The sequence below is a fragment of the Anopheles gambiae genome, chromosome 2 (assembly GCF_943734735.2).
Source record: "Anopheles gambiae chromosome 2, idAnoGambNW_F1_1, whole genome shotgun sequence".
Lineage (NCBI taxonomy): Eukaryota > Metazoa > Arthropoda > Insecta > Diptera > Culicidae > Anopheles > Anopheles gambiae.
Window position 1 is genome coordinate 30,230,251 of NC_064601.1, and position 15,588 is coordinate 30,245,838.

Here is a 15,588-nt window from a genome sequence, read left to right on the forward strand (position 1 = left end):
CTCCAGCAGTGAATTGAATTACACGGAAAGATGCAATTTAATGATAACACGAACGCATAAATAATGCTGCCGCCACTGGTGCCGCCACAGAGCGGAGGGTTCGAGCAGCATAAAGCACGCGCAAAAGCGCGTTTCCCTTTGCAGACACGGAAGGCAGCTGTACGGACGGATGTGTTTCTTTCTTGTGCTTCCTCGTTGGCGTTGGCTTGTTCCTTGCCACTGCCAAACGTATTGCGGAATTGGTGGGAAAGATGCAAAAGTGAGCCGAACGGAGTTCGCTGTCTGACTGGCTGGGTACTTTGTTCTGTTCTTTCCGGATGTTGTTCTAAACAGCCAGGGCCAGGGCGCGAAGCTGCATCGACCTGCAGGACAACGGCTTTCTCTGTTCATGCGTTCCGGAATTCCGGAGGCTTTGATCGTGGCGCAGAAAGGGAGGCTTCGTGCGATGTGATACTATCGAGCCCGACGGAACGTCGCATTGGGGATCACGGTTTCGGTGCGTTCTTGCTCCGAATGGGTGGCCAATTTTTTTTTCCTCGCCATCGACCATTCCGGCACAGCATTCAATCTCAGACAATCTCTGCGCAGCGTTCTAGGGATAACATTCTCGACCGGAGGGGGGTTACTGCAGCAGTAGAAGAGGGCAAACAAAAAAAAATCCCAAGCTCCAAGATGAACGATACGCTAGGATGGATGTTTGGTGAAGGCAGCAAAAGACTCCAGCACACGCGAGCAGATAAGGAGAATGCAAGGAGAGAAACAAGGAAAAAGTTCATCCGAACACGAGCAACTAAAACCATACGCCAAAATATGCTATACGGCAAGATGTGACACGATAAGAGCCGCTGAATCGGTGGCGCGCCCCTGTACCATGAAGTACCCTGCCATGTCCGTTGTGGGACCACGCGAATGGCTGAAGTTGCCAGTTAGTCCAAAACAGGCGGATCATCAGATACGCGCGATAAATGGTCAAAGTACTTAACTCCAGTGAACTGGAGCGAATCGCGCGGCGAGGACAGTTTTTTCCCCTGAAGAACTAACACTGTCCGCAGCCGGGAGCGGGCCACCGCTAAAAACGTGAGTATGTGCGCGAGAAATTACAACCTCGGCAGTATACCATTGCTTTTACCACTCCAACGGGGCGGCAGCACCAGTGGAAGCGAGCAACGTGGAGAGGTCACCATTTTGGGTACAAATTACACACCATCATCAACTTTTTACTTATCACACTGGTGTCGGTGTGTGTGTATGTTGCGGGGTATTTTTTGTATGCCGCAGAACAAGTTAAGCCCGTAAAACCACAACTAAATTCGCTGTTTTAAGCACCGCAACAGCAGACGTCTCCCCGGTGGGATGGAAACTAATGTGCCGCAAAGAAACTTATTAAATTATGACGCTGGAGTTTTCCCCCTGATAAGCGCAAACGCGACTCTCGGTCCCGGTCGGCAGAAGGCGTTCTGTTCAGCGGCAGAGCGGGAAGCGGCAGATGAAACCGGATTTAAGATAGCGAAAAACAGCAAACAGAGAACACAACACCGCCCCAAAACAACCGTCTTTGCTTCATAGTTGTGCTGCCGGTTCCGGTCAGTGCTAATTTGAAGCATTGATCCTTGGGTGGAGGGAGAGGCTAGAGGGGTTGAACTTTTGTACGATAGGCATTGTTTGTATTTAAGGAAGCATGCACAGTGTTACTGGACCGTGTAGCATTTTGGTGTTTTGTTTTTTTTGTTTCGTTGTGATGAAGCCGGCTTTTCGTAATGGTCCGATCATGAAGCGATTGGTCACGATAAGCAACATAATTAACTCATGAAAACGGAAAACTGCTGGCAGATGAATTTAGTGAAGCTGTTGATAGATGAAAGTCTTGTGAAATGGAGGAAAACTACTATAGACATACATTTTTTATCAGCAATAATATTGTAACGATTGTGTAAAATTACAAGAACATATTGTTTGAGTTAAGTATACTCCTGATGTGAGCACTGCGCCTAATTACATGATACATACAAGTTCATACACAATGAATATAAAAGGCGAATGGACACGGTAGTGTCATAAAACTTGTGGTAAACTAACACGCTTCTACCAATCACAACTATTCCTATAAAGATAGCTTACTATAATTTCTGCTATATAGCTTACTAAAATTATATTCATTACGCCTATGTGTATGCGCCACAAACTGACTGGTCATTAAACGTTGGCAAAATAATTTATTAATGCTTAAGAACTTTTGCATTAAAACATGGACAAGGGATTTTCATCGCCCGTACTAATGAAACAAATCACATCTTCAATAATAGTGTCCCATTACTCAGCAAATAAAATTTGACACCTGTATCAGTCGTGTTCAAACTGTGATGGCTAAAAAAGTGAAGCAACTTCGTTCAGAAGCATTCGCGATCAAAGAACAGCACCCAATAGCATCGCAAACGGACACCGTGCGGCCGTTTGCGAATGTCATATACGCCCGTCCGCAGATCTACATTAACCTAGCACCAGTGCTGCAAAATGTCATGAGCATCACGAGATTTTCACCAACGAAAACAATGAACATATCCGTGGTAGCTTGATGCTAATTGCTGGTAGTCAATAAAAGTGCGTCATGACATGCTGAACACGACATGTGAATTCTTGAGTCCAACGCGCGTCCAACTCTGACTGACAAGCTTAGCTTAATACCGGCGCAACCATAATCATGATTTTTTTTCTGGCTGTGAACAATGCTGCCAAATGTCACTGTTTCAGTCATTAACACTCATGACTGAAACGAAGCTCAAATCAGATCACGTACACAACTGAGATGATCAGTGACTATACTCAAACAGTTGAAGAATCAATCACATGCTTGGTGACATTTAGTTTAGCACCCAACTTTTGGTTCACTCACTTGGTCACGACATTGTTGTCGGTGATTATCGCGACATTCTTGGAATATACTTGGCGCGTAGGCTCTAGCAACAAAATGAGCATGCTTTCTCCCTCTATCTGTTTTCGCGATGATCACCGACTGAAAATGTCGCGACCAAGTGACTGACCAAGAGTTGGTTGCACACAATGTCACCAAGCATGTGATGGTCGCACCAACTGTTTGAGGCTCGCCTCTGATCATTACAGAAGAGCTCGTGACGCTAAGATGATTTTGTTTCAGCCGGAATTTATCATGACTATGTCAGTGACATTTTGCAAAACTGATCACAGCAAAAAAAAAGTCGTGACATGGTGACTGACCAAGCGATGCTCGCAAACATGTCATGAGCATGTATTGGTCACACCAACCGTTCTGAGTATCACCTCTGATTATCACAATTGAGTACGTGACGTTGATATGGATTTTGTTTCAGTCAAATTTTTTTATGACTTTTACAGTGACATTTTGCAGCACTGCCTAGCACCATTAGAAAGCTCGGTTTCGAATGGCCAACGACCCCGTGCAATTTGAGGTGCCAAAGGAAGCTAAATGACACTCACAGTGATTTTTTTCGGGCACGGTACAGCTAAAGTTCGATGTGACAACCTAGTCAGCGAACCGGTCCATCATTCCTCAGCTGCGCCCTATTGAGAATTTCTGGACCAACATGATGCAAAAGCTCTACTTTAAAAATTTTGTCGCGAAAACTGAGGAGGCATTGATAAAAATCTACGGAAGAACTTTAAAACATGCCCTCACGCATGACTCATCTCAATCCTGTTTGTATACTCTTTAGGTTAAACGTTGGAGGTTTTGAATGTTTTGTTAATTTTATTTGGTCTTTGTTCCAAATTATGACAGTATTACAGAAGTTTCATTATGGTGCAAGGGCTTGAACATTGGGCGTTTTTTTTTCAATGTATTTTTCATTTCTTTGCAACAGCACCATACAACACTGTTACACTATATAACAGTTGAACGATTTACCTATCAAACCCTTTTTGTCAGGTACATTAACATTTCAGTTTCAATGCTATGTGAAACGCACGGTTTCACCTAACCGGCGGGTATGGAAATTCACGGTATGTGAATTGATTTACATTTCACCGGGAATTATGTTTTATATCCCCTTACCTTACAGCGAAATTGATTTGAATCTGCACTGCAAAGTACCGACAGCGGCACACACACACACACCAACCAACAAATCCACTTTTCTCATCCATTACGATCAACCGACGATGCGGGCGGTTATGCTAATGGCGGTATGGTGTGCGCATTTATTGCGCAAAAAACAAACCCTCGCGTAACCGACCCTGGCGCTGGATGCGATCGGGTGAAAATAAAAGCACTTCCTACGCGATGCCGTAAGCTTGCGATCGTGCATTTTTTAAGCATTTTTTGCGTTTGCTTTTGCTTGCAGAAGAAGACATTACCCTCCTACACTACCCCAAAGTCAGTTGGCATTGTCGATGATACATTTTCACTACGGTTCCGGGTACACCACTTTTATTGCCAACTCCCGCCCCCCCAAGGGTGGGACAAGTGACGAAAGCGAACAAAATTAAAATACATAAAACAAGCACGCGACGGAGAAAGGACAAAATTGTTGTTGAAAAAGTAGCCTGCAAAGCAAGTGGTGGTAAACGTAAAGAAAAAAAAATAAAAGCTTCAAACAGAAACAACTCGACGCTGGCGAGCTGGTGTTCCTTGGGGCTGCCGCCAAGAAAAGGTTGCAAAGTTTTGTTTTGTTTTTTTTTTGTTGGTCCCATCAATAGAACTCAACCGGGAAACACTTTTTCTGCCACTCGGGCATTTCTGACTTGACGCGGTGACTGGGAGGTGGTTTTCTTTATCGTCTAGCATCGTTTTACGATACCCCGTCTTTTGGTTCCATTTTTATGAGGTGTCCTCTCCTCGCCTCCCCTCCCCCCTTCCCCCTTCCCCGTTGCCACTATCGTGCAATGTTCAGGGAAGGCGAAGGTAAACGGAAGCAGCATAAAAATCATATTTTCGTCAATTTGTCTCATTCGCCACCGAACGCCAACCGCGTAGCGTGATGGTTGAATGTCCTTGCCTTTGTTGCTGAGTGTTGCCGTCCCGTTCCACTGGCCAAATGGAAGATGAATGAAAAAATTAAATAAAAAAAAGTACGTGGAAAATACTCATCTTTTCCCTTTTTAACCGTCGTTGGCTGGCGGGCTAGCGATGCTACTTGAAATGGCTTTCTGTTCAGGTGACTGGTCAATTTTGTCTTTCACACTTGAAAGGTATTTATTTCATATTTGAACGAAATTGCCCACCTGAAAACGGGCCGCAGCGGATCGGAGCAAATTTGTTGTATATTTCTTTCGGTTCTTTTATCGGTTACATGTAGCCGAGGGGAAGGTACAACACTTGTAAATGTAATAAAATCGAATGCTTTACCCAACAACACTTTTAACGATGAATAACAGTGCTGTTTGATATTTTATTTGATATTTCAGTCGCTTTTAAATGTTATTAGATGTTTGATAAGTGAATTTGTATTAAATTTAATTATTAGCAGTGTGAGTAAAATGTCTGCTGCCAAATGTCAAACACCTTATGACAAAAATACCAACTGGTATCGTTAATTTCCACGTTGTTCAGAAAATCGATATAACCATTTTTTACACTTAAGATTTCAAAACATTAACATTAATAAAAAAGTCAAATCCTATTCCTCGCTGCACAATTCCAACGTAATTGCTTCTAAAGCGCTTTCGGCCGAAATTGCTCAATGCTCAATCGATAACACGCCGACAAGCGCTCGAAGGGAAGCTGCGCCACACACTGGAGTGGAATAACTTTGACAGCAGCACAAATCCATATGAATATGGTGCCACGAAACCTGGTAGAAAAACAAACTTGACATTTGAAGCAATTCACATTCAACCAGCGAAACATTGCGCGCCGCACCACACACGCCTATGTATACACACCGTCCCGAATTATGTCTGTTTGTTGTTGTGTTGCGTCGAACAGACGTTGAATCAAATCAACGCCCAGCACCGCCAAGTTCCCGCACAATGTCCTCATTTGTCACCCTGTTTTGTGTGTACGTCAAAAGCCTTTTAACCTTACGAGTTTGGCCATACGATGTGTTCGAGGCAACCCCACGGACCGGGTTGTTCTGGTGCCAGGAGCACAAAACACGCAGCCACCGCTTCGTTTGCCAGTGTGTTAAGCGCAAAAGGATAAAAGGCACCAGAAGCCGGCGGAAGCGGTGGCTGCGGTTGCTGCGCTCACGGAAGGGAAAATCGAACGGAATGGGAAATGGCAAATATTTTCATTCCGTAGCCACAGAAAAGCCGAAGACGCACATTACCAGCGGGCCGTGCGGCGGGGGTTTGCAGCGACGCAAGGGTACGGGCGGAAAACACTTTCACGGGGATGCTTGTGCTTTTAACTGGAAGGCAAACGGCCACCCGGGAGGGGCACCGCTACCGCCGATCGCCCAAGAACTCACAGCTGCCTGATGGTTAATGGTGAGCGCTCCGTTTGCACTCTGCCCGGTGTACAAATCGATTGCTCGCTCATCGCAATCATTTCACCAATCAATTCAACCATTCATCGAGCTTCAGCAACTTCTGGCCAACATCCTGGAGCAGTAGGAGGGGGAGGGGGAGGGGAATACTTCCTTCGCGCTCTAATGGAACGTGCGGTGTGGTGTTGGTTCGCTTGGTTGGCGAAGAAAATTAACTGCCAACAAGCAGCAACAGCAGCAGCAGCAGCAGCAAAAGCAGCTTGTCAATATTCCCGCCACCAGGGAGATCAACTTTTCCGTTCCACTTCGCTACAGAGTGCGATGATTGTTTGACAAAATAAGAAGTTTATTTTTGCTTTTAGCACCGTTATTAATTTTCCATCCCGCACTTTGGCCCGCAGGCACATCCGGGCGCACGTGGCGGTGCGAACGCGCGCGCGAGGGAACTTTACAACAAACAAAAAAACACACGGCTAAGAAAAGTGAGCGCAACAACACAGCAACAACAAAAAATCAATCTCCTGCCTGCCTGGAAATGGGTAGAAGCGTACAACCAAAACTGGGCACGGCTGGGCAGGGAAGAGTGTAAGCAAATGCTAAAATAACCTTTTTGCCAGGTCCGCAGCGCGGGCAGCTCGACGGACAAATTATGTGCCGCGGCGAAGGGCTTAAACAGGCGTCCTGGAACGACCACGCTCCATTTTCACACTCTCCCCTTTTGGCCGGAGAGACTGGGCGTTTCCCCGGTCGCTAACTTTCGTACCATCCATCAAGCCAACGCTGAGGAGGAACGGAAATGTCCCCTGACAAAACTCATTGGCTCGTTGACAGCGACCTAGTTCATCATCGTCATCGTCAGCTTTTTTTGTGTGTGCTTTTTTCTTCTTTGTGCTGATGCTGCTTATGTTTTCTTGCTATCACTTTTATCGCATCGCTTTCATCTGCCAGCACTGTTTTGCTGGTAGGCTGAGGCCGGCCAGTCAGCGCGAAACGATCGAGGTATGAATGGGGGAAATGTTTCTATCAGGAGGCAAAGTTTATGGATTAGGACAGCTGCTGGTTACTGTTAAGAAGGGTGGAGGCATACTGTTTTTTTTTCAGTATGGATTACTGCGAGAAAGTTTGTTTCGCACGCTTCTGTTGGGTGTTTTTATTTCGCTACTCAACGCTGTCGAAATGGAGAAATAATCATTCGGCTTGGTACTGGGGCGAGGCAATTGATAGGCAAATTTCGGTAATGGATACAATCGTTTGGCTTGTAGGAAGAGTTTGCTTGCTTATCTTTTGAATCACTTTTTGAGTCAACCTCCCCAAGAAAGCCGATTGCACATTCGATTCATTTTCTTAAGTAAAAGAGATAATTTCTGCCGTCATTGTATTGCCATCTGAAACACAATCTTAACAACACAATTTAAACATCCCAGCCGATCTTGCGTCTTGCATGAGCTGTCCAGAACAAAAGCATAACAGCAAACGAAAACTGCATAATGAATGTGCTGCTTAAGCTTCGTTCGTAAAGCAAACCCCGACCAACGAAAGCTTTAACTGGCTCCGTGCATCCGATGGTTGTTATCCATCATGTCACTCTCTTTTCATTTCACATTAGTTTTTGTTTGTTTGGTCACAGTGGATTAGGGCATTAAATATGGAAACCATAATTAAACTGACAGTTCCGATTAGGATCTTCACTTGTTACACGTGCTCGCTAGCAGTTTGGGAGACTTATCGTTGTGGGTCCTCACAAAGCCCGTGAAAGTATATGGAAAGAAGCAAGTACATTCTCGCACGATTGTGAACGAAACTTTTAAGCCCTAGCCGCCCAACATTTTGGCAGATTAGTCACTTACCTGGTTGCCGTCGTACGTCCACGAGCCGAACTTCATGAAGCACGTCTGCTGATCGAACGGAAAGTATCGAACATCGATCTCGCACGATGATTTGAAAATGGCGGGCGGTGTCCAGATGACCTTTCCGGTGTAATGCAGGATGGCTTTCGTGAGCGTTGTTACCACGTACTCTCCATCAGCGCTGGGTGTGTGTGTGGAAGGAAAATAGAAGAAAAAAAAATAACGAGATAACAGGAATTATAAAACAACAACAACAACAGCACATTCACGTCATTCTTTTCGCTTCCATCTACAGCCACTGACGGCAGTTGCCCGCTACAGCGCTAGCATGAAAAAGGCGGATAATGGAACAAGGGCTGATACTGGCAAACACATAAACAATCGACGGCGCAAAGTGCACCAAAAGGAGGAATCGACTAAAAACTGACCAACCCAGTGGCAGTGGTAGCGATAAGTACACAAAAACCTAACACCATATGGAAGGATGAAAAAACGGGCGAAAGAAAAAAAAACTGTCAAAAACTCGTATCTACCGTACCTCTTACCCTCAATCAATAATCTACACGCGGCAATAAATGTCCATTGTGCGACACATTCGCATACTGCTACACAACCGGTCACTGGAGAAGAAGCATTCCCCCCCCCCCCCCCCATGAAACTCGCATGCACTCTTGGGTCGTTTCGTTCAACCTGAATGCATGGCACTGTACTCGGTATGGTTTTGCTGATGACCCGAAAAGCCTGCATTTTTTAGACAGTCCGGTGCGTGAATTTTACTATGCAGAGATACAGGGTTTGCAAGGTTTTTTTCCCGAAAACTATTGATTGCATCGCGTAATTTTTGGTGCGTTCAGTCGATTTTTGAGCATTTCCCAGAACTTTTTGGTTTAATTTTATTGACGTCCAATGGAACTACACTAAAAAATCGTTGTAACGAACCAAACATCTATCAACCCTGTAATCGACAGCACTAACTTCCACCGACTAAGTTGGTGTAAGATTATACTCGAGCGGCTTTAATGGTGGCAAGCGAGGGAAATAGGAATTGTGTTCGTTTGTACACTAATGCCGGTCTCGTAGTACAGTCGTCAACTCGTACGACTTAACAACATGCCCGTCATGGGTTCAAGCCCCAAATAGACCGCGCCGCCATACGTAGGATTGACTATCCTGCTATGGGGGGAATCAATTAGTCACTGAAAGCCAAGCCCACAAGTGGGTACAGGCAGGCCTTGACCGACATCGGTTGTTGAGCCAAAGAAAAAGAAGAAGTACACTAATGCTGGTTTGTCGTCAGACAAGTGGGAATAGGCGTCAGAGTTTGATTGTTTTGCTTTGATTGAAACGAAAATTAAATGATTAAAGCCAATACATTTCCGAAGATAGATACATTTATTTAAATGGGTCTTAACACGATTAAAAGACTGATGAGCATCGATAGCGCTTGCCATCGCACTGCCACCACGCAGCAGTGTCATTAAACTCTCAAGGGTTTATCATATTAAATTATTCGCACATCGTTTTGCCAAACGCTGCCCGGTTTTTAATGACGTTTTAATCGAAAGCATCCGTTTCTTGTGTGCATCGATTATGCAACGGGAAGCACACCAGCCAAGGCCAACGATGAGAACGAAAGGAAAAAAAAGCCCCGATTAATATAATTACGGCATATCAAATGGCTGCGAATGAAATGAAAGTATTAAACTCTCGTTTTGCTTAACCCGCTTGTTAAGCCCGGCAGGCAGGCCTTAACTGTTGTCGGTCCCGAATGGAATTGCCATTTGTTGATTGGAAACACTCCTCCCCGTAGCCATGGTGCTATTGTGTCGCACATTAAGCGATGAAATTATGTGTGATTCTGACTTTTATGCACTACGATTCGACAGGCGGTGGAAGGAGAAATAAAGGCACATATGGTGTGCATATACAGCGCGGGAAAAGATCGTCGTGTCGGCACTCCGACAGGCTGTTAATTCTCCTACAAATGGACGCTCATTCATTCGTGATGGGAAACGTGCGCCCTTGAGTATAAGGACGGCTTACGGGCCATTGCAAACATAACCTCTTTGTGCAATGGAATTAGGTACAGCCTGGGAAAGTAAGAACGGGAGATCGGAAGCTGGAATAGTGTGATAAGCTTTCAGGCGGAATAAGGAGGAATAACCTCATACAGGCCGACGGAAGGTAAAGTCATGTAAATGTGTACATTTGTATGCTCTATTTTTTCGTTATTTTCATCTTACTTTAAAGCCAATTATCTCTTTTTCGATCAGTTTTATAGCATCGCCCGCGGACGGAACTCAAAGCAGGCTACTGAACTTTCGTGTTGAACGCATCTTCAAATGCATTAATTAACTCTTTAATGACACTTCCAAGCTGCCACTGGGACGGAAATAAATTTCCTTTTTACCCACGTGCCTTTGCTGCTGTGTTTCTCATCCGTTCTCTCCGAACTGCACTAGAAGGCGATTGAACTGAATTAATGAGTTGCCTTCCTACCACCACTGTTCACACGCTTACGCTCAAAGCTGAATCGAGCGAAGCTGTGTTTGCTTACTTTTGCCATGTGATTAATGAAACGGATTGCCACAGGATGGGGCGAAAATCAGCGCGTGGGTCTGAAGTTCGGAGGGGGAGGACAGGTTTTGCTTGCATATTTATTACAGTTGATTAGCATTCCATACATAAATTAATTTGGTGACAAAATATATCAATTCCCGTTCAACGGTGACGAATGAAATGGTGTCGTGTTTTTGTCGAGCTATCCCCCGCTTTTGGTCCCTTTTAGCAATGATGTGTGACGGCAGATGAATGCAAATCTGTTTGCTTTCAAATCGGCAATAAATCGATTTGCACATCAAACCAATGAAACCCTTCGCTACGTACCGAAGCTAAGCAGAAAGCAACGGGGGGGGAGGGGGGGGGTGTCGGTGATTGGGAGCAAAATAAATCACGATCTTTGCGCACACACTTTATCGCACTGAAGGATTGAAATCATGTAACGTTCGGGATAAAATGCAACGAAAAAGAAACCTGCACAGAAACGAAGTGTGGGAAGTGGGGAGGGCTGAACATACGTTTGTGAGTCATAGTTCACTGCGTTACAGGCACTACATGTGTGTGTGTGCGCTTGTTTCTGTAAACGATATTTGCTCTGGCGCTCTGGATGCGTTTGATCCTGCTGAGCCCGTCCCATGTGGTGTTGGTCGGTTTCATTCCATTTGTAAATGAAGATCATGAAAAAGGTTTTCGGCAGGCGCACAGGACACAGGCTGGAGGCATGCTGGGAAAGGGATGATTGGTTCCTGCAGCGTGTAGTGGGTATAATCGATAGTGATAAATTATATGCCGCTTCCGGGCGGTCTGGTTTTTTAGGCTTAGTCCTCTCCGATGTTGATCCGATAAATGCGGGGCTGCTCCAGCACAGGAAACGTGGCGCAAACATAAGCATTGGTGTGGAATTTCATAGTTTGTGTGTGTTTGTTTGTGTGTGCATGTTTTTTTTTTATTTTTTTTTTTTTTTATTTTCGACAACATGGAACATTTTCTTCTATTCATACTCCATTCATGTACCCTACTTGAGTGGAGCAGAAATTTGTTTGCAAAGGAAATGAAAATCGCCAAATACCAGGAAGGCTGTGTCAATGGGTTGCAAAGGCTTTTCCACGATTAATGTTTTGGCGTTAATATGCATCACTACGCATGCAAAGCATTGCATGCACAAGCTCTCCCGGGTACTCGTCGGTAAATGAGTTTGAATGGGTATGAACGCTTGAAATTCTGTGTTCTGTGTTGCATTGAAAAGCGAATCATACGGAAATTGCAGATCTATTGAACATAGAACTTGTGTGTTTGCTGGATGAATTTAAAAGTATAGAGGAAAAAACTCTTTGAGGTTTTTTTTTGTAAATTGATTTTAATTGCTTTGGCAAACAAATCAAAACATATTTTTGCAGCCAATACTCCAATACCAATACACCAAGCGCCGAGCTAATGGAAAAAGTTTTGCCGAAAGAATCTTTAAAAGTGATATCCAGCCTTGTCCTTTGCATTGCAATTTGGAAATCCATTCAATAGAAGGCAAACCGATATAAACTTTCTTATCGGTCTGCAAAAGATTGACATAAGCAGATGGGGGGGGGGGGGGGGAAACTATTGCTACGCCTACGGGAGCCAACTAGGCACAAGAAATGTGCAACAAACTCCTGTCGAAAGGTATTTTCTGATTGAATTACGTGGTGAAAGCTGCTGTCATTTGGTTTTGAAATTTAAATAAAACTTTTTGGTAGGTTTGAGAGTGATTCTAAGTGTGGTAAAACTTCTCATGCTGAAAGATAGGAGCAAAAATCGCGTATCTTTTGTGACTTTTAAGCATTTTTTATCGGTATACTGCAAAGAGCAAATAACATACTAAATGTGAAAACTCTCACTCTAGTGAACATAATGTTCCCTAATACAACGTAAAAGCTTTCAAAGCTCTTAATTAACTGAGAGAAAAAACGCAAGGAACTATTCAGTTACTAAAATAAATGCAGTGTCATAATTATCGTACTATCAAATACCTTAATTAACTGTTCATGCCTTTGCTCGTGGCCTCAACCCTCTACGTACGCTCGTTCGGGTCTGATATGGGTCAAATGAAATGCAAAACAAAACAACACCGCCATTTAGCGCTGGCCGACGGAAAACAACAACGTGGTCGTTCCGCGTAACTCTGTTTCGACAGCATTAATACACCCATTAGCATACATTAGCAAATAAATTAAATTTTCTTTCGCACCAAAGCACTGCCCAGAAGCAACATATTGGTGCCGGAGTGAACTGGGGAGGTGGATGAAAAGGGGAGCCAAAAGTTCGTCAAATGAATGACATCCCTCCTCCTTCACTCGATTTAAATGAGCAAATGTAACGGCCACGTTAGGTGGTGCCTGACATAATGTTTCTGACAGGCCGTCGTTGTGGTTTGGTACTGTTTTTTTTTTTTGTTCGGGATAACTTTTCCGGTCTGCCCTTTGAATCTACCCTGGGCCTGCCCGGAAATCTTGATTCTGATTTGTTTGAACCTTCCGTTTTCGAACCCTATAAAATTACCGGGCAACCCGTTTGAAGTGAATTAAGTTACTATCGTTTAATTGACACTTTTCGTCTCCCGGCACTAGTTTGTAACAGAACACACGCACACTTACAAACATACACTTAGCAAGATTGGTAATGATGGCGCTCGGTTTACGGGTGGCACACACGAAAACTAATGCTCGCCTACGATCGAGAGTGTAGTGCAGAAAAATATCCAAAAAACCCGTATGCGGTGCGCCAGTCGATGTTGTGAAGCGTCTGCCGGCGGTACGGCAACCATGGCTCGCAAGAAAACGGCTGTGCGCCTTGAGCGAAGGCACCGATGCGCACGAAGCTGGATGAACAGTTTTCGAAACTAATTTAAACTTTTTCCCGCAATTAACTTAATGCTCGCCGAACGATTCACCGGAACCGAAGCATACACGGGAAGATGTTGCCATGTGTGTGTGTGTATGGCGAACGAGATTTATAAGGCTGGGGGAGGGTTCCGTTGACCTGACCACATGCTCCACACGGTTCGATGATCGGCAAAGGGACATCGGAGGTCACAAAGGGGAGACTGGAAAGCCCGATTGGAGGCAGCAACGGTTGCATGGGACAGCAACAGAATCCGTTCGTCCGATATGCAATCTAACAAGCCAACGACAAACCATCCAACCGGGGACGCCATTGGCCAGGCTCCACCTTCCCTTTCCATTCGTCGTTCGTCTCGGTTAGTTAAACTTGTTAAAGTTGTCGTGCTTCGCAACACACTTGCCGGTAGTTGGGTGATAGATGCCGACGGCTATAAGGACTTGTTGGCGCTAATCAGTTGCGAACTTTTGAACCGTGCATGTTGTGCTTGCTTTTAATGGAATTTATTATTGGAAAATTATATGTTTCTACACGTATACGGCTCAAATGGCTGCATTTACGATTGATAAAAAAATAAAGCATAATCAATAAATGTGTTGAACGATGATAATGATGGTCCCACCTTTACCCCTGTAGAGGGTCGAGTAGGACGAATCTTTAATACATTTAATTTGCTTAAATAGAAATATTGAATGATGCTCTGACAAAATGACTTAAAAGACAACATTTAATATGTAATGTTAAGCATGCTGTCTGTCTGTTCAACTGTTAAGCATACTGCTAGTCCATTGTGCATGCTCTACCACATACAATACTACAAGCCCATTGCTGGTTTGCTGGTATGCGAAGCGAATTGTTACAGAAGACACACTGGCGACTAAAACTTCTTCTGATTTCTGCGACACAGGTCAAACGTGAAAGTGTTAATTATAATTTACCGAGGGTAAAGGTATGATCTAGATAAGGCAGACGCCGCTCGCCGGGCCGGGAAGCGAAAATAAATAAAACCGGCCCAAACCGAAAAGGACCCACGCAGACCCACTGTCGCTTGCGACGAAGTTGTGTATTTTAATTAACCTTTCTCCCGCCTTTTCGTACGTTCGCTCCCTCGATGTGGCGTCATATTAGCACATCATAAACTTTCGGTATGAAGACTGTAGCATTAGAATTTTTACGATTCTGTCGTTTTCCCTGTGACACAAAGCGGAAATATTATTCGTGGCTTATCATAGCTGGGGTAAGGATAATAAGAATAATGTGTAATGGTGGGGCTCACGAAAAAAGCTTTCGCTGTGATTTATTATGATTTCATTTAAAAGTAAAGTAAACGCACTCTAAGTTTGTACAAGGTCATGTTTTTTTTTAATATATATTTTTTAAATATGGTTTAGTACGCACATATACGCAAATTTAGGGCAGATGATGTCGAGCAGTAAATGATGTAATGTGGAACACTAAATGATATACCTTGTATGACGCAGACCATCGGAACAACTCATTGTCAACCTATTTTTATAAGAAAAAGTCATGCCGAATTGTGAGTAATAATTCATGAAAAAAAGAGAAAAGCTATTTTTTTTGCAGTAAAAAAGAACTGAACCAGTATTTTTTTAGAGGAAGGCGAGTTTTAATTCAATTTCATTCTACCGTACGTAAACGAGGAACAACCTCCAGATGAGCAGAGCTGAAAATACAAAATGCAAACTACAAAAAGTTCTTTGCACGCGCATAAAGGTCTGTTGGGGCTGGTGAAAAGGAAAAGAACGCGAACAAACACACATACGCACATAAATATCAATCCAACAAGTTCATCTGCCACCAGGCACAGCGGAGATGGAGGGATGTGCTTTGTTGACTTTGTTGCGCACAGTTGATTTATTACGCAAAAAGTT

At 44.1% G+C, this 15,588-nt stretch overlaps 1 protein-coding gene across 1 annotated transcript in view; it reads right to left on the reverse strand.

Moving 5' to 3' along the window:
• Positions 1–15,588, reverse strand: part of LOC1272988 (acetylcholine receptor subunit alpha-like 2) — a 54,141-nt gene that overhangs the window by 24,715 nt on the left and 13,838 nt on the right. Inside the window, exon 4 of the mRNA XM_311921.4 lies at positions 8,267–8,447. Within this exon, the coding sequence (XP_311921.3) occupies positions 8,267–8,447 (181 nt within the window). The remainder of the gene's footprint in view (positions 1–8,266; positions 8,448–15,588) is intronic.